Raw genomic sequence first — 18,938 nt, forward strand, 5'->3', positions numbered from 1 at the left:
TGCTCAGTTCCTCTGTCCTCTCAGATCTTCCTCAACACAATCTGGAATATTTTTTATGTATGTTGTAATAAGCCATTACTTAAAACAATATATACTTCACATACTATCATTATATGAAGGAATGGGCCTTATTATCAAAATCTTTTACTCTAAATAACATGAAGATAAATGTTTTTAGACATTAAATGTTGATAGATTTACTTGATTTTATAATAGACATATTTAAATCCAATTGAATGGTTGTTAGTACATTTCTCAAAACAAGTCAAACATTTGAAATACTCCTCTCTTCTGATCTTACAGGCCCTCCTCTTCCCAGGTTGACAGTGAGTCCTGCAGTCATCAGAGAGAGAGACTCAGTTCAGCTGAGCTGTGAGACTCCTCCATCCGTCTCCGTGTCTCAGTGTTATCTCTTCACTGAGAAGGGAGACTATAAACCATCCTGTCGGCAGACACTCACAGGGTCTGAGCTCCTCTCGTGGTCAGATCAACGTTTACCTGCTGTGGTCAACGTGAGATGTTACTACTATGCTATTGGTAGTTCTTCCCCATCCTCTCACAGTGACCCTGGCTCAGTAACTGTCCAAGGTAAGCAGGTTATTTACATAATTGTGAACATGACCCTCATATTATATATGACCATATTTTGAGATTCAATCAGCAAAAAATCAAATCAAATTTTATTTGTCACATACACATGGTTAGCAGATGTTAATGCGAGTGTAGCGAAATGCTTGTGCTTCTAGTTCCGACAATGCAGTAATAACCAACGAGTAATCTAGCTAACAATTCCAAAACTACTACCTTATACACATAAGTGTACAGGGATAAAGAATATGTACATAAAGATATATGAATGAGTGATGGTACAGAGCGGCATAGGCAAGATGCAGTAGATGGTATCGAGTAGAGTATATACATATGAGATGAGTATGTAAACAAAGTGGCATAGTTTAAAGTGGCTAGTGATACATGTATTACATAAAGATGCAGTAGATTATATAGAGTACAGTATATACGTATACATGTGAGATAGATAATGTAGGGTATGTAAACATTATATTAAGTAGCATTGTTTAAAGTGGCTAGTGATATATTTTACATCAATTCCCATCAATTCCCATTATTAAAGTGGCTGGAGTTGAGTTAGTGTGTTGGCAGCAGCCACTCAATGTTAGTGGTGGCTGTTTAACAGTCTGATGGCCTTGAGATAGAAGCTGTTTTTCAGTCTCTCGGTCCCAGCTTTGATGCACCTGTACTGACCTCGCCTTCTGGACGATAGCGGGGTGAACAGGCAGTGGCTCGGGTGGTTGTTGTCCTTGATGATCTTTATGGCCTTACTGTGACATCGAGTGGTGTAGGTGTCCTGGAGGGCAGGTAGTTTGCCCCCGTTGATGCGTTGTGCAGACCTCACTACCCTCTGGAGAGCCTTACGGTTGTGGGCGGAGCAGTTGGTGATACCAGGCGGTGATACAGCCCGACAGGATGCTCTCGATTGTGCATCTGTAGAAGTTTGTGAGTGCTTTTGGTGACAAGCCGAATTTCTTCAGCCTCCTGAGGTTGAAGAGGAGCTGCTGCGCCTTCTTCACGATGCTGTCTGTGTTCAGTTTGTCTGTGATGTGTATGCCGAGGAACTTAAAACTTACTACCCTCTCCACTACTGTTCCATCGATGTGGATAGGGGGGTGTTCCCTCTGCTGTTTCCTGAATTCCACAATCATCTCCTTAGTTTTGTTGACGTTGAGTGTGAGGTTATTTTCCTGACACCACACTCCGAGGGCCCTCACCTCCTCCCTGTAGGCCGTCTCGTCATTGTTGGTAATCAAGCCTACCACTGTTGTGTCGTCCGCAAACTTGATGATTGAGTTGGAGGCGTGCGTGGCCACGCAGTCATGGGTGAACAGGGAGTACAGGAGAGGGCTCAGAACGCACCCTTGTGGGGCCCCAGTGTTGAGGATCAGCGGGGTGGAGATGTTGTTACCTACCCTCACCACCTGGGGGTGGCCTGTCAGGAAGTCCAGTACCCAGTTGCACAGGGCGGGGTCGAGACCCAGGGTCTCGAGCTTGATGACGAGTTTTGAGGGTACTATGGTGTAAAATGCTGAGCTGTAGTCGATGAACAGCATTCTCACATAGGTATTCCTCTTGTCCAGATGGGTTAAGGAAGTGTGCAGTGTGGTTGAGATTGCATCGTCTGTGGACCTATTTGGGCGGTAAGCAAATTGGAGTGGGTCTAGGGTGTCAGGTAGGGTGGAGGTGATATGGTCCTTGACTAGTCTCTCAAAGCACTTCATGATGACGGAAGTGAGTGCTACGGGGCGCGGTAGTCGTTTAGCTCAGTTACCTTAGCTTTCTTGGGAACAGGAACAATGGTGGCCCTCTTGAAGCATGTGGGAACAGCAGACTGGGATAGGGATTGATTGAATATGTCCGTAAACACACCAGCCAGCTGGTCTGCGCATGCTCTGAGGGCACGGCTGGGGATGCCGTCTGGGCCTGCAGCCTTGCGAGGGTTAACACGTTTAAACAATACACTAACCTGCAACAATATAATTCTGATTTCAAAGACAATGTTTCACAAAATGATTTACTGTCTTTTTACAATCTAGAAGTCATTTGTGTGATGAGTCATGTTCTTGAAATGCTCAGGTCTGTTACACATGAAGATTTTATGTACATAGTAATCTGTTGAATATTAGATTGACATACTATTTCCCTCTGAACTCACAGTCCCTCCTCAGCTGACAGTGAGTCCTGAAGTCATCAGGGATACGGACACAGTTCAGCTGAGATGTCACACTTCCAAATCTACCTCTGTGTCTCAGTGTTACTTCTACATAGAGGAAAGACAACATCTCCAACATACCACATCCTGTCAGCAGTCACTCACAGGGACCAAGCTGTTTGAATGGGCAGGTCATGGTCCAACCACCAAGGTCAACATGAGATGTATCTACTATGCTGTAGAGATGTCTATCTACTCTCCTTACAGTGACCCTGTCTCAGTCACTCTCCTGGGTAAGCAGGGTAGTTTATGTATTATTATACCCCAGTGTTTTTCTATTCTGGTCCAAGATTAACACACCAGATGATTGTATATTATTTATATAATATACATTTTAAATACTGGCTGAAGTAATAAGAGATGAAGTTATGCACTTTTAGATTTTAGGGTTTATTATTTAATCCGATGTATTTTAGCAAACTGTTGAGTGGTTTACTTCCTGATTCTGATATTACAGACCTCCCTCAGCCCAGGCTGACAGTGAGTTCTACAGTCATCAGAGAGAGAGACTCAGTTCAGCTGAGCTGTCAGACTTCTCCATCTGGCTCTGTGTCTCAGTGTTACTTCTACACAGAGGTGAAAAACCCTAAACCCTCACCCTGTACGAGGTCAATCACGGGGGCTGAGCTGCTCTCGTGGGCAGGTGAACGTTTACCTGCTGAGGTCAAACTGAGATGTTTTTACACAGTAGAGACTCACTATCCATCGATGCACAGTCATCCTGCGCCTATCACTATTCTTGGTAAAATAATATTATTATTATGAATACACTGATCTGATTGGCTCACTGTAATCAGATTGGAATATGTAATGTCATGCTAACATATACAGACTCTTTAGTTCTTACTGGTACAGAAAGAGGTGTGTATTCTCATTAACCTACAGTATGGACAGTTATTGATGTGTCCTCCTCACAGGTAAACTGCAGAAACCAGACATTAGTGTCAATGATGAATCTTCTCATGACATCACTATTGCCTGTGTACTTCCTGAGTCTGTCAGTGATGGTCATAGCTGTAACCTGTACACTGGAGACCAGCCTCAGGCCTACAAAGAGGCTTGGGTGAGGAGATTTAATGCAGCATCATCCAAACTATTCTGTACCTTCAGTGTTACTAAGAATGATCTGTTCAGGCATCTGCAGTTGGAGAGAGATGTGAGCTGTGACTATAGAGTGAACACAGGATCACACTCTCTGTCTCCCCGCAGTAATAAATACATAATTACAGGTAAGATACTTACATAAACAAATGCAGAAATATGTATTATATGTACATTTTTAAGTGTAGAATGGTATGGGCAAAAACTGGTTGAATCAATGTTGTTTTCACGCCATTTCAACAAAAAAATACTATGTTTTTCCTTCTGATGACATCAAATCAACGTGGAAAATGTATTGGATTTGCTGAAATAATTTGGGGGAAATTTGTCTTTTTTTCACCCAACTTAAAAAATTAAGTAAAAATTGTTTTATTTTTACCCCCGTTTTTCTCCCAAATTTCGTGGTATCCATTTGTTAATCGTTACTGTCTTGTCTCATCGCTACAACTCCCGCACGGACTAGGGAGAGGCGAAGATCGAGAGCCATGCGTCCTCCACACACAACCCAACCAAGCCGCACTGCTTCTTAACACAGCTCGCATCCAACCCGGAAGCCAGCCGCACCAATGTGTCGGAGGAACCACCGTGCACCTAACAACCTGGTCAGCGTGCTCTGCGCCCGGCCCGCCACAGGATTCGCTAGTGCGCGATGAGAAAAGGATATCCCTTCCGGCCAAACCCTCCCTAACTTGGACGACGCTAGGCCAATTGTGCGCCGCCCCATGGGCCTCCCCGTCGCGGCCGGCTGCGACAGAGCCTGGGCTCAATTTTTCACCCAACTTGAAACTAAATCCCATGACATGGCTGAAATGTTGACAACTAAATCAAATGTAAATCAAAACTAGGTGTGGAACTGACGTCTGTGCTCGTTGGGCAAATGCTATTTTTATCTTATTTTGAACATTTTGACTTTGCATAGTGAAAGACTGCGGGCTCTACAGTATATTGTTATGTGCAGAATAGTGTGCCTTGTACTTCATTAAGTTGTTGTCCTCTCCCAACAGGTCAGAAACCAAATATTACAGTCAGTCTGAAAGGGAACCTCATCCTCACCTGTTTAATTCCTGGCTCTGTCAGTAATGACACCACCTGTAACCTGTATGTTGGAGAGAAGAGTAAGTGTCTTTTTAGAGCACAAATCAGGAAGAAGAAACACAAATATTCCGAATGCTGGTTCTGTCAATTCTCTGTGGATGAGAGTGATCTGATCAGTTGTCTACAGTCAGTGAGGCGTAAGGAGGTGAGCTGTGACTACAGAGTGAGCTCAGGACCAAACTCTCTCTCTCCACGCAGTGATTGGAACAGCTTTACATGTGAGTCATTATTATTATTATACAATAATAATCTATCAGTGCAGCAGGGCTTCATGATCTGACTCCCCTTACATTTTTTAGTATGACTATATTCATTCTGACCCTCCGTCCCTCCATCCCCCACTCACTCACTAAATCACTCACTCAATCACTCACTCAATCACTCACTCAATCACTCACTCAATCACTCACTCTTTGCTTGCTCCTTCGAGCACAGCACCTTGACATATGGATCTCTACACTGTCTTATTCTGGGCCAGGTCCCAGGCTGATCTGGTGTTGATTCCCAGGTTGTGTAGGTCGTCCCCCAACTGGCCGGACCATCTGGCTCTCGGTCTTCCTCTTGGGTGTGACCAGTTGGGGGAATGCTCCTTGAGGATGAGGGCAGGCAGGGAGCTACTGCCACCAAATAACATTCTGACCCACAAACTAAAGACCCCATTCCAACCCCAAAGTGGTTGTAAATCTAGTGGGAGTTCACATCAGTGATCCAACAACTACACAGACAACCTCTACAGCAGGGAGACAAAAGGGGGTTAGCTTTGGTAATGTGTAAGTGTAGCTGTTGGAATGTCTTTCTCTGTAGTTCATTGTGTTGAAGATGGAGGATGTTGTTAAGAACACTTTACAGTAGAAACCTTATGTAATTTGTTCATAGATATGAAACCAGTCTCATCACCAACGCCTGGAATTATTTCCACAAGAATTACAAATCGTTTTTTGAACTGGTTCAGTGTTTAGATCATGTCTGTACACTGTTAAGCTTCAGCTGTTAGTTACATGGGGACCTTATTCTAGGAAGCTGATAACAACAATCAACACCTTATCTGTCCTGAAAGACTTGATCACCTTATGAACTGGTCTTATCATCTCTATAATGAGGAGAAATATAATCTACCAGGGCAGGAAGCAATCTGTCCGTAGTGATTTTATAGTCCTACTTTTCCCACTTTGAATAGACAAGTCATGAAGGTATTTCAAAAGGACAACAACACCACCATGATGATCATTAATACAATCATGAATAAAATGCTAATTTCATTAATGTGTTTTCTCAGTGGGTTTGACTCCAGGTCCTAGATCTACTTTGCCTCCCAGCACGACAGCGAGTCCTATAGAAGGTATGTTGGGCCTCTAAATGACCATCTCTGCAAATACCAATTGTAGTCAAGGGTTTAGATTAATGCTTTATCTTATTCTTGTGTCATCATATTGCTTCCCACTAGTTTTGACTGTTACTTCTACTTTGACCCCAGACACCACAGTGAGACCAACTACCAGTAAGTAGATCCACTCATTTTAACTGACATGTATATTTTTGTTTACATTTAAAACTTGTTAACGGTACATGTTCCCCAAGGGGTACCACCCCCCCCCCCCCCCCACCCCCCCACTCAACTGAAACAGTGGGGCACAGAATGCAAAAATATTCTTAGAAATATTTAACCTCAACACATTAACAAGTCCAATAGCTCAAATGAAAGATAAACACCTTGTTCATCTACCCAGCGTGTCAGATTTCTAAAATGTTTTACGGCGAAAACATAGCACATATTTATGTCAAACCACCACAAAGACACAGACGATATACAGCCATTTTGTCGAACAAAAGATGCAATCACAAACGCAGGATTAAAAGAAAAATAATTCACTAACCTTTTGAAAATCTTCTTCAGATGACAGTAATAGGACATGTTACACAGTACATTTATGTTTTTTTCAATAATATGCCATTTATATCCATAAATCTCTGTTTACATTGACGCCATGTTCAGAAAATGCTCAAAAATGTCCGGAGAAATTATAGATAGCTCCGCCAGATAACATTAATACACATCATAAACTTTGACTAAATATACATGTTCTACATATAGTTAGAAAGATACACTGCTTCTTAATGCAACCGCTGTGTTACATTTATTTTTAACGTTACAGAATTAGTTCACTATGCAATAATCTGAGACGGCGCTCAGACGTAAGCAATATTTCTCTGCTATGTTGGAGTCAACAGAAATACAAAATTACAACATAAACATTCCCTTACCTTTGATGGTCTTCGATCAGAATGTAGTGGAGGTTGTCATACTTACCTAATATATCGTTTTGTTTCAGTTCGTGTGTCCTTATAGTAGCATCTGCTAGCACTTTCAGCCAAAATGCATAATTCATCAAGGCAATGAGCTCCGTCTGGTCTTTTTAAAAATGGCGGGTGGGGAGCGAAGGCTACGAAGTGATCTTGAAAGGGGGTAATATGTTGTGTGAAGATAATTTTTTTTTCACCCGATTTGTCCAACTAATAAACCTTAAAATGTAAATAAAACATAAAGAGTTTATGTAATGTCTCATCACATACCTGTTTGAAGGTTTGTGTCGAATTTGAAGAGGGGTTTAGGGCTGCGCTAACGTTAGCCTCACAAGTGAACTGCAGCTGTTCCGGCTTTTGAGTGTCATGATGGCTCGCAGAAATGACCTGCAAAAAAACTGCAAATGGCACCCTAGTCATGAAATATTAGTTTAATATTAGCAATAATTATATTAATTTAGACAAAAATAATGAAGTTTTCTTACAAGTGTATATGGTTGAGCATGATTTTAATCTGCGAGAGAAGGGCTACCCCTGGTGGAAAGAGGCTGTATGGCACAAAATGAGTCGCAAATGCGTGCTGGACGTTACGTAGTGACACGTCACGATGTAACGTACAGCACCAGAGGGGCTAGTTTTTTCATATTTTCTCCAATACTGTTAGCCCATTACCATGTCAATCAATGCTGAATCGAAATGTAGTTTCACACCCCGGATTTTGATGCCAACACAGTCACTACAGTCTCATTCGTTTTCATTGCAGCCTCGTTTGAATGCCGTGGTTACGCACATTTGTACGGAATTGGGTGAGTTTACGTTAGTTCCAAAAACATCTGGTGATTTTGCAGAGAGCCACATCAATTTACAGAAATACTCATTATAAATGTTGATGAAAATACAAGTGTTATACATGGAACTTTAGATACACTACTCCTTAATGCAACCGCTGTGTCAGATTTCAAAAAAGCTTTACGGAAAAGGCAAACCATGCAATAATCTGAGTACAGCGCTCAGAGCCCAAACAAGACAAAAAGATATCCTCCGTATTGTGGAGTCAACAGAAGTCTTTGTTTATATCATTATAAACATTCATTTACCTTTGATGATCTTCATCAGAATGCACTCCCAGGAATCCCAATTCCACAATAAATGTTTGTTTTGTTCGATAATATCCATCATTTATGTCCAAATAACTCCGTTTGGATCGCGCGTTCAGTACACAATCTAAACTCACGACTGGCAGGTCCAGGCAAAAGTTCAGACGAAAAGTCTCATTACAGTCCGTAGAAACATGTCAAACTAAGTATAGAATCAATCTTTAGGATGTTTTTAACATAAATCTTCAATAATGATCCAACTGGAGAATTCCTTTGTCTTCAGAAATGCGATGGAACCGAGCTCGATCTCACGTCAACGCGCATGGTCAGCGCATGTTCAGCTCATGGCAGACCTTACTCAATCCCCTCTCATTCAGCCCCACTTCACAGTAGAAGCATCAAACAAGGTTCTAAAGACTGTTGACATCTAGTGGAAGCCTTAGGAAGTGCAACATGACCAATATCCCACTGTTTCTTCAATAGGGAATGAGTTGAGAAACGAGTGTGTACAAATCTCTCCCTCACCCTCCATTTGGAAAATCTGACCATAATTACATCCTCCTGATTCCTGCTAACCTGCAAAAACTTAAGCAAGACTTACCAGTGACTCGCTCATTACAGAAGTGGTCCGATGACACGCATGCTATGCTACATGACTGTTTTGCTAGCACAGACTGAAATATGTTTTGGGATTCATCTGATGGCATTGAAGAGTACACTACATTACCAACTTCATCTGTACGTACATATGCCAACCAGAAGCCATGGATTACAGGCAACATCCGCGCTGAGCAAAAATCTAAAGCTGCTGCTTTCAAGGAGCGAGACACTAATCCGGATGCTTATAAGAAATCCTGCTATGCCCTCAGATGAACCATCAAACAGGCAAAGCATTAATACAGGTTTAAGATTGAATCCTACTACACTGGCTCTGACGCTCGTTGGATGTGGCAAGGCTTGCAAACTATTACGGATTACAAAGGGAAACCCAACCATGAGCTGCCCAGTGGCGAAAGCCTACCAAACGAGATAAATGCCTTCTATGCATGCTTCAAGGCAAGCTACACTTAACCTTGCATGAAATCACCAGATGTTTCGGACAAATGTGAGATTACGCTCTCCGTTGCCGATGTGAGTAAGACCTTTGAACAGGTCAACATTCACTTGGCTGCAGGGCCAGACGGATTACCAGGACGCATACTGAGAACATGCACTGACCAACTGGCAAGTGTCTTCACTGACATTTTCAACCTCTCCCTGACCGAGTCTGTAATACACAAACTGACATGGTCCAAACACAGTAAGACAGTCGTGAAGAAGGCATGACAATGCCTATGCCCTCTCAGGAGACCGAAAAGATTTGGCATGGGTCCTCAGATCTCAAAAAGTTATACAACTGCACCATCGAGAGCATGATTGCATCACCGCTTGGTATGGCAACTGCTCGGCATCTGACCGTAGAGGTTAGTGCGTACGGCCCAGTACATCACTGGGGACAAGCTTCCTGCCATCCAGGACATCTATACCAGGCGGGGTCAGAGAAAGGACCTAAAAATTGTCAAGACTCCAGCCACGCAAGTCAAAAACTGTTCTCTCTGCTACCGCATGGCAAGTGGTACCGGATCGCCAAATCTAATTCCAAAAGGCTCAAATTGCTAACCAGACTATTTGCATTTATCTCCTTTTTTACGCTGCTGCTACTCGCTGTTTATTACCTATGCGTAGTCACTTTACACCTTCCTACATATACATATTACCTGAATTACCTATAGCCTCGTTATTGTTTTTATTTTTTTAAATTACATTTTATTTCTTTAGAATTTTTTTGCTAATATTTTCTTACTTAAAAAAATGCATTGTTGAAAGTAAGTGTTTCATGGTAAGGTTGTATTGTAACACCTGTTGTATTCAGCGCATGTGACAAAAAAAAACATTTTATTTTATTTGATATGAAACAAATGTACATTTCTCATCTCTTCTCACCAGGTTTGACCTCTCCTTTGGCCCCCAGCACAGCAGTGAATCATACATCAGGTGTGCTGGTCATCTTTAGTTAGTTAAAAAAAGTAAATTGTTTTCAGTTTATCTTACCCAGGTCTTTGTATTCTTTCCTCATCACAAATGTGCCTAATTACTAGAAAAGAGGTTGATCTTGGATTGATTAAATCATCCCATTAAGATACTTTATTGTATAACCAGATCCAATGACTTTGCTTTGCACCAGATTTGACTGTTAATCCTACTTTGACAACTGACACACCAAAGAGTCCAACTGAAAGTTTGTATGGCCACACGATTTTTGTTTATTGGTGTATACTAGTTGTGATGTGTGTTAACTGTTAACAAACTGCTCTATCTTGCATGCCTCTATCTTGCTCCGCCGGGGAAGTCCCATTAGTTCTCTTATTTAGTGCTTAAACAGCAGAGATATATTTGCAAAATTTAGCTTACTCAAAATTCATAATTAATTCATCATTAACGTTTGTTTCATGCATGTGGCCAACCAATACCTCACAAGGCTTCTTCTCTTCAAGCTGAGACCTTGAAACTGAGACACCCCTTTCGGTTTTCAAAACAATGTTCTTGGCGCACTGCCAAATTGCTTATACTGATAGTGAGGATTCCTCCCAGTCACGATCAATCAGTCAGTTGCATGGACCCAGTCCAATTGGTTATTAGAAAAGCACAAACATAACATTTTCCTTCACAGACTCAACTGTAAAATGTTTAGCTAACTGGCTGTCTTTTCTCACATATATGAAAACGGAAACGTTTACCAAGACTAATAATAAAGTTGTATTCTAACACCTGTCTACCATTGAAGTATTTACATTTGGATTAAGAGCTAATGACCTCTCCTGATGTCATCATGTCACCAAACAGAGGTGCAATTATGGCAGACAGCAGTGTGTATGGCTTCTGGAGTGGGTGTGTTCTTAATGGGATTGACAGCTGTCTATCTCTGCAGGAGGACCAGTGAGTACTTCTGATTCTGCATAACAAATAACTTGCAAACATTTTCCTTCTCATATTAATGTAAGTGCCTTTGACATGGGTTAATCTTTCAACAAATTTTGGTGATATTGTGTAGTGTATATTCAACATCAATCATTTAGTCTAATTTGTTTTTCAGAGAAAACCAATTCTCTGAGGTAAGAATTCCCTTGTGAATATGATGCAGATTGTATCAACCTTTAGTTCTGTATTGTCCATGATGAGATGTTCTTACCACAACCTTCTTATATACTTTTATGTTGTACAGACCTACAGCCAGACAGGATGATCACAGACAATGTAGGTTCCAAACAAAATACATCAAACATACACACACTACTAACACAACTACACACATGCATGTACAAACAACAAATTCTAATTTCAGTTTTATTTATCTTCTGTTGTAGGTGATTTGGTGATGGGAGCTATGAGCAGTGCAGGCATGTTGGATTCAAGAGATGCTGGGATCTATTCTCTCATCACCTCTGTACCGTCCACGTTTTTGCCCTCAGGTGAGTTTGTAACAGAATGTCTCCTGCCTGATCACTTCTGTACCATCCACAACTTTACCATTAGGTTTGTCTGTTTAACTCTGTCCCAATGTTTCATAACATGTTGGGCTTCTATAGGACTCAAAGTGGTTTAGGCTTGTTTGTTGGTCTGAGGTAGTCATATCAGTACACATGTATGTGTATAAGTTATACATAAGATAATATGTTAGAGCATGAGAATAGAGCTGTACGTCTACAGGATAGTTTGAGTCAGGAGGAGAAGTGACGTGTGTGTGTGCGCGCACATACTGACTCACTCACTCACTCACTCAGGCTCCTTCTGTGTTGTACAGGTCCTTTTGAAGAAAATGGAAAGTCATCTGAAAACGACAATGTAAGTTCAGAATCGCCCACTGTGTTTGGTGACTGTGATCGACTCTCAGTTTCTGATTGATTTTACATCCTTTTAAATTACATTACATTTACAGTACTGTAGAATTAAAGGACTGAAGTTAAACTGTCTGTTTCTTTTCTGTAGTCTGATACGTTCCACATATACAGCTCAATCCCCGACAGACCAGCAACCTCAGCCCAGCCGGATGGGTTTTACAGTCTTCTGCAGACACACTGAAACTACACCACTGGCTCTCTGTATGTATCACAGAAATACTGTTTCTTTCAGGATGTCCTTTATTTATCACACATCATGTCACTGTAAATAAGTATCTAATACATCTACTGCAGTACCGTTTCTATTTATAAGTAACATTCAGTAAGCAGCCGCTAGAGGCCCCTCCCCCTTCCAAAAACAACCGTAGGATAGTAGAATACACAACGTGCAGTTTCGAAATGTGGTTCTACATCAGAAGTTTTTCTCTTGTTATTTCAGTCACTGACAGTCACTCAGTTATCCCATGTCAGCTAAGATTTTATAGATTGCTAGGCAAGTTAGTCTAGCCAGCTATCTAAGTCTTGTCGTAATGGCCAAATTACTGCCCAGGGGCCCTGACTTCCAGGGGGCCCCCAATGATTGTGTTAGTCACTCACACTCAGATATCAAATGAACATGGCATAAGTCATGGCAAAATGTGTAGAATTGCAGGATATTAGCTTTAAACTGAATTTTATTATTTCAACGACAATGGCACAACGTGTTGAATTTCAGGAAATTTGCTTAATAACTGCAAAGTTCTCTCCGCCCCATGGCAAAATGAGTAGAATTGCAGGACATAAACTTGAAAGCTCCAAATGTTTCTCTTTGCCGCCATGAGCGGGGACATTAAAATGTTTTGTCGGTGAGGTGGGCAAATCTTGTTTAGGGTCCCCAAAATGCTTGGAACTGCCGTAATTTCCTGTATCACACATTGACACCTGGCCTGGAGTTTGGAGGGGTCCGGGGCATACTCCCCTTTAAATATTTTTCAGTAAATGCCCAAGTAAATATATATTGTATTTATATCTATTCTGTCATCTGTGTGATATCTCCTTCCATAAAACAGTTTGATACAGTTTACTAAATCAAATATATTTAGATCAAAATTGATAGTTACAGACAATTAAAAATCAATAAATATATAACATATTCACACATAATGCAAAAAACAGGTAAATAGGAAATTAAGATTAATGAATTAATATGAAGTCATTAAGATCCAAAGTGGCATTGCTAAGACATTTTCATTTCATCTTGTGTTGAAATATGCTTATAATATAAGTCTGGGGGGAAAGTCTGTTATTTTAACAATTTTTGCGGCAAAGGTTAGCAAACCCCAAAAGCCTGATCTTATAGCAAAAGTATTGATATTGCCCACATACATTGTTACAAGCTACAAAATATAACATTTCGTTTAAAAAAAATGTTTACATTGTTGGCAACATCAGATCATCAAAATTGAAAAATATAGATTTCCAAATGTTATTCAAATCTCCAAATTTCTCCATGTTAACTTGTTATTTTCCAAGTTCCCAGTTTAATTTAAACTTACTCAGCACCTCAGTCGCTCCTACAATGTGTAGTGTTGTAGACACATTCTAGCCTTGAAGTCCAATGACTGTGGAGTGGTTCAGATGTAAATAGTGTGAGAACACAACTTCATGACATTTTTTTCCAGTTAATATGAGCTTACATTCTGTTTCGATGCACACTTGAGCCCAGCGGTCAGGGTGGTCGATTATGCTATGGGGGATGGCTTTGTTTGTTGAAAAGGGGTGGCTCCCCCCTCACCTCCCATATACACTGTACACACTGTACATATATATTTCTATTGTGTTATTGACTGTACGTTTGTTTATGTGTAACTCTGTGTTGTAGTTTTTGTCGCACTGCTTTGCTTTATCTTGGCCAGGTCGCAGTTGTAAATGAGAACTTGTTCTCAACTGGCCTACCTGGTTAAATAAAGGTGAAATAAAATAAATAAATAAATCCCTCTTCTATAAGACCTTTAAGGTACAGCAAATACAAATGTTTCTTTTCTCTGTTTGAAATGCTCTCTTCTGTAAAACAAAAAATTAAGCAGAATAAATTGACTTTGACCATTCCCTCATCTTTGTTAGTATTTTACATTATTTGATCTTGATTTTTCAAGATAATGCAAAAACTATGGTTGTCTATGTCACCTTTTTCTGGCCATTGGTGAAGATCAAGGTGCTATTTTCCTTAAATGTTTCTTTCAGTCCATATAGAGCGCATTCAGAAAGTATTCAGACACCTTGACTTTTTCCACATTTTGTTACGTTAAAGCCTCTCTAAAATGGATTAAATAGTCCCCCCCCACCATTAATCTACACACAATGCCCCATAATGACAAAACAAAAACCGATTTTTAGACATCAACACTGAAACTGATATTTAAATACGTATTCAGACCCATTACTCGTACTTTGCTGAAGCACCTTTGGCAGCAATTACAGCCTCAAGTCTTCTTGGGTATGATGCTACAAGTTTGGCGCAACTGTATTTGTGGAGTTTCTCCCATTCTTCTCTGCAGAACCTCTCAAGCTCTGTCAGGTTGGAGGTGGAACATTGCTGCACAGCTATTTCCAGGTCTCTCCAGAGATGTTTGATCGGGTTCAAGTCCGGGTTCTGGAAGGACCACAATAAGAACTTTCAAAGAGTGGTCTGAAAACCACTCCTGTGTTGTCTTCGCTGTGTGCTTAGGGTCATTATCCTATTGGAAGGTAAACCTTCGCCCCAGTCTGAGGTCCTGAGTGCTCTGTAGCATGTTTTCATCAAGGATCTCTCTGTACTTTGCTCTGTTCATCATTCCCTCGATCCTGACATGTCTGGAAAACATCCTCACAGCATGATGTTGCCACCACCATGCATCATCATAGGGATTGTGCAAGGTTTCCTCCAGACGTGATGCTTGGCATTCAGGCCAAAGACTTCAATCTTGGTTTCATCAGACCAGAGAATATTGTTTCTCATGGTCTGAGAGTCGTTAAGGTGCCGTTTGTCAAACTCTAAGCGGGCTGTCATGTGCCTTTTACTGAGCCGTGGCTTCCATCTGGCCACTCTGATTGGCCACTGATTGGTGGAGTACTGCAGAGATGGTTGTCCTTCTGGACGGTTCTCCCATTTCCACAGAGGAACTCTGGTGCTCTGTCAGAGTGACCATCGGGTTCTTGGTCACCTCCCGGACCAAGGCCCTTCTCCCCTGATTTTCCCAGAGACAGATAATGCTTAGTCCTGGACTAAAAATATTATTCAAAGGACAATTTACAGATGATCTGCATTGTGGTTAGTTTTACTGTGAGGGAAGCAAAGATGCCTACATTCTCCTGCAGCAGTCACATACAGTCTACAGATCACATACCAACCAGTACATGTATGCTGCCACGTATCCACACCTGCAAACAGGTGCACGAGTGCACACATGCACACGCACCCACACACACACCACAGTCGGGTGGAAAGTTAGACGAGACTCTTGCCACATCCTGTCCTTCTGAAACTTCAGCTTATCATATTTCAGAGACTAGTTGTGTTGAGGAGATTGACAGAAGTACTGTTGAACCAAACCTCAGATACATCTAACGGAAACTATTCAAATATTTTACCAGACAATTTTAGCAAGATATAAAAAAACTCAACTAAATTCACCCTCCAAAATCACCATTATGAGAAATGTATTCATGCTTCTGACCATTACAACAAGCACCACTTGTCATGTTATATTTCCATGGAAATGTTCAGTGTTGTAGTTTACTGCTTATGTATCTGCACCTCTATCTTATTAAGATAATAACTACAGTAGATAGGAAAAATATTGCCTCTAATGCACAATATGGGGAGTCATATGGAGACACAGCAAGACTGTTTCTTGTTTCTTACTTTTGGATGTTGGCAATATATACTGTAGTTGTACATGAAACCTGCTTTTTATTGTGCAGTGTAGTTAAAAAGAAAGCCTGAATAAAATATAGTTATTTCCTCTGACAGATAAGCAAATGGTTTTGGCTCATGTTAGGAGCAGGAGACATTTACCTCTAATCACACCAGTTGATGGACTTTATTTGTGGTTTCCTGTGAGTAGGCTCCTCGTCTTCCTCTCTATTAAAAACATTCTCTCAGTCACAGACACGGTGCTTATTGTGTAGTTTGGCGTTATTCACCACTGATCTGGCTCGTTATCTGTTTTTGATCATCCTCCTTTGCTGAGAGTTATTCCTCTGATCCAACTCTTGCACTAGTATATATACACTGTGTACAGATATATCGTTGGTATTGAGTCAAATGAATTCTGGGGAGATCATTTGAGATTTGCTGATCTGTTGCCTTACTATTAGTTAATATTATATTCATGTTGACCCTGACCTCTGACATGACCTTTGACCCTTAAACAGCAGTTACTGCCTTCTTCCTTGGCATGATATGTTGCAAATGGCAGGGTAATACCAAAGCAAAGAGCAGTGTCTGCCATTTTCATTTGTTAGTTTACTATTCTTCTCATGTATATTATTAATTAAAGAGCAGTGTAATTCCTGACAGTGAAGCAGAGTTCAAACTGCATTCTTCGTGTGTCTTCCACTAAGATACCAGTTTCATTTACATGGAGATGTAGGTTCTGCATCAGTCACACGACATACTGTGTTTTACAACTAGCCCATGTCTTGTTATAAGAATACATGTGAAAAGCAGAACTGCAATTGTTTGAATTACATTAAATGATTACCTATCTTGTATTATATAATGATGCATTGGAACATGGTAGAAGAATGCCATAGGGTAATACTAATTATAACAAATTACCATGAGATTGCAAAGTAAATTATTTGTATACACTACCGGTGTAGTGTAACACCTACTCATTTAAGGATTTAAGGATTTAAGGATTTCATTTAAGGACATCAAAACTATGAAATAACACATAGGGAATCATGTAGTAACCAAGAAAGTGTTAAACAAATCAAAATATATTTTATATTTGAGATTCTTCAAATAGCCACCCTTTGCCTTGATGACAGCTTTGCACACTCTTGGCATTATTTCAACCAGCTTCACCTGGAATGCTTTTGTAACAGTCTTGAAGGAGTTCCCACATATGCTGAGCACTTGTTGGCTGCTTTTCCTTCACTCTGTGGTCCGACTCATCATTGGTTAGAGCGTTGGGCCAGTAATCGAAAGGTTGCTAGATCAAATCCCCGAACTGACAAGGTAAACATCTGTCGTTCTGCCCCTGAACAAGGCAGTTAACCCACTGTTCCTAGGCTGTCATTGTAAATAAGAAATAGTTATTAACTGACTTGCCTTGTTAAATAAAGGTTAAATAAAACATTAAAATAAATAATGTCAAAGTGGAATAATGTCAACAACAAAAAAAGTGTGAATGAGTATTCAACACCTTTGTTATGGAAATCCATAATAAGTTCAGAAGTAAAATTTTGCTAAACAAGTCGCATAATACTTTGCATGGACTCCCTCTGTGTGCAATAATAGTGTTTAACATGATTTTAATGACTATCTGATCTCTGTACCCCACACATGCAATTATCTGTAAAGTCGGTCAGTCGCGTTGTGCATTTCAAACACATATTCAAACAACAATACCAGGGAGGTTGTCTAATGCCTCACAAAGAAGGACACTTATTGGTAAAATTACACAATTACACTTTGGATGGGGTATCAATATAAACAGTCACAACAAATATACTGGAATCATTCCTAACTTAGTTGCTGGAGAGAAAGAAACCCGCTCAGAGATTTTACCATGAGGCCAATGGTGACTTTAAAACAGAGTTTAATGACGCGCAGCCACACCTTCGTCGTCCTCCTCGCCTTCCTGTGGAGGTACTGGGAGGTGATCTCGCAGTAACTGGATCGCTTCCTGATGTCCCCGAGTTGACCTACAGGGGTGGGGCTCTCTCAATGAGTGACGAAGGGAGGCGACAGCGGGGCGGGGCTCCCTGAACAATGAGGAACAGAGGTGGGGCCTGGTGTGAGGGGCGGGGGATGACTGACTAACAAACCCGTACTCTGCCTCTGATGCATGTGGTGGAGCCAGGCCAACACAGGGAGGGCTTAGCGGAAAGGAGGAGGATGATGAGGAGCCATTGAAATTGTTTACACACGGAAGACATTTTCTTGCAAAAACATCCTGTAGCGGACTGCAATAGCATCGAATAGTCCCCGCGATATGCAACTGTTCAGGGAAGTCAGGAACCAATACACACAGTCAGTCAGGAAACAGAATTTTGCATCCTGTAGATCTAACTCCCAAAAGTTTTGAGACACTGTGAAGTCCATGGAGAACAAGAGCACCTCCTCCCAGCTGTCCACTGCACTGAGGCTAGGCGACAAGGTCACCACCGATAAATCCATGATAATCGAATTAATCAATACAATTTCAATAAGCATTTCTCTACAGCTGGCCATGCTATCCTCCTGGCTACCCCAACCCCGACCAACAGCTCCACACCCCTCGCAACTACTTGCCCGATCCTCCCCAGCTTCTCCTTCACCCAAATCCAGATCTCAGATGTTCTGAAAGAGCTGCAAAACCTGGACCCGTACAAATCAGCTGGGCTAGACAATCTGGACCCTCTCTTTCTAAAACTATCCACCGCCATTGT

At 41.1% G+C, this 18,938-nt stretch overlaps 1 protein-coding gene across 13 annotated transcripts in view; it reads left to right on the forward strand.

Moving 5' to 3' along the window:
• Positions 1–14,410, forward strand: part of LOC109892689 (mucin-5AC) — a 29,074-nt gene extending 14,664 nt beyond the window's left edge. For 5 of the 13 annotated variants that reach the window (XM_031834226.1, XM_031834252.1, XM_031834242.1 and 2 more), the window contains 14 exons: positions 304–588; positions 2,731–3,018; positions 3,243–3,527; positions 3,703–4,014; positions 4,891–5,199; positions 6,258–6,320; positions 6,426–6,479; positions 10,366–10,413; positions 11,263–11,355; positions 11,513–11,531; positions 11,642–11,673; positions 11,784–11,888; positions 12,221–12,261; positions 12,406–14,410. Coding sequence is in view for 8 of the 13 variants with exons in the window: in XM_031834189.1 (XP_031690049.1) it covers positions 304–588; positions 2,731–3,018; positions 3,243–3,527; positions 3,703–4,014; positions 4,891–5,199; positions 6,258–6,320; positions 6,426–6,479; positions 10,366–10,413; positions 11,263–11,355; positions 11,513–11,531; positions 11,642–11,673; positions 11,784–11,888; positions 12,221–12,261; positions 12,406–12,498 (2,027 nt within the window). In the remaining 5 variants the exon portion in view is untranslated. Of the gene's footprint in view, positions 1–303; positions 589–2,730; positions 3,019–3,242; positions 3,528–3,702; positions 4,015–4,890; positions 5,200–6,257; positions 6,321–6,425; positions 6,480–8,045; positions 8,089–10,365; positions 10,414–11,262; positions 11,356–11,512; positions 11,532–11,641; positions 11,674–11,783; positions 11,891–12,220; positions 12,262–12,405 lie in introns of those variants that run through there. The other 8 variants (XM_031834210.1, XM_031834218.1, XM_031834199.1 and 5 more) reach the window with 8 other exon arrangements.
• Positions 14,411–18,938: the final 4,528 nt, after the last annotated feature.

The sequence above is a fragment of the Oncorhynchus kisutch genome, linkage group LG1 (assembly GCF_002021735.2).
Source record: "Oncorhynchus kisutch isolate 150728-3 linkage group LG1, Okis_V2, whole genome shotgun sequence".
NCBI classification, from domain to species: Eukaryota; Metazoa; Chordata; class Actinopteri; order Salmoniformes; family Salmonidae; genus Oncorhynchus; species Oncorhynchus kisutch.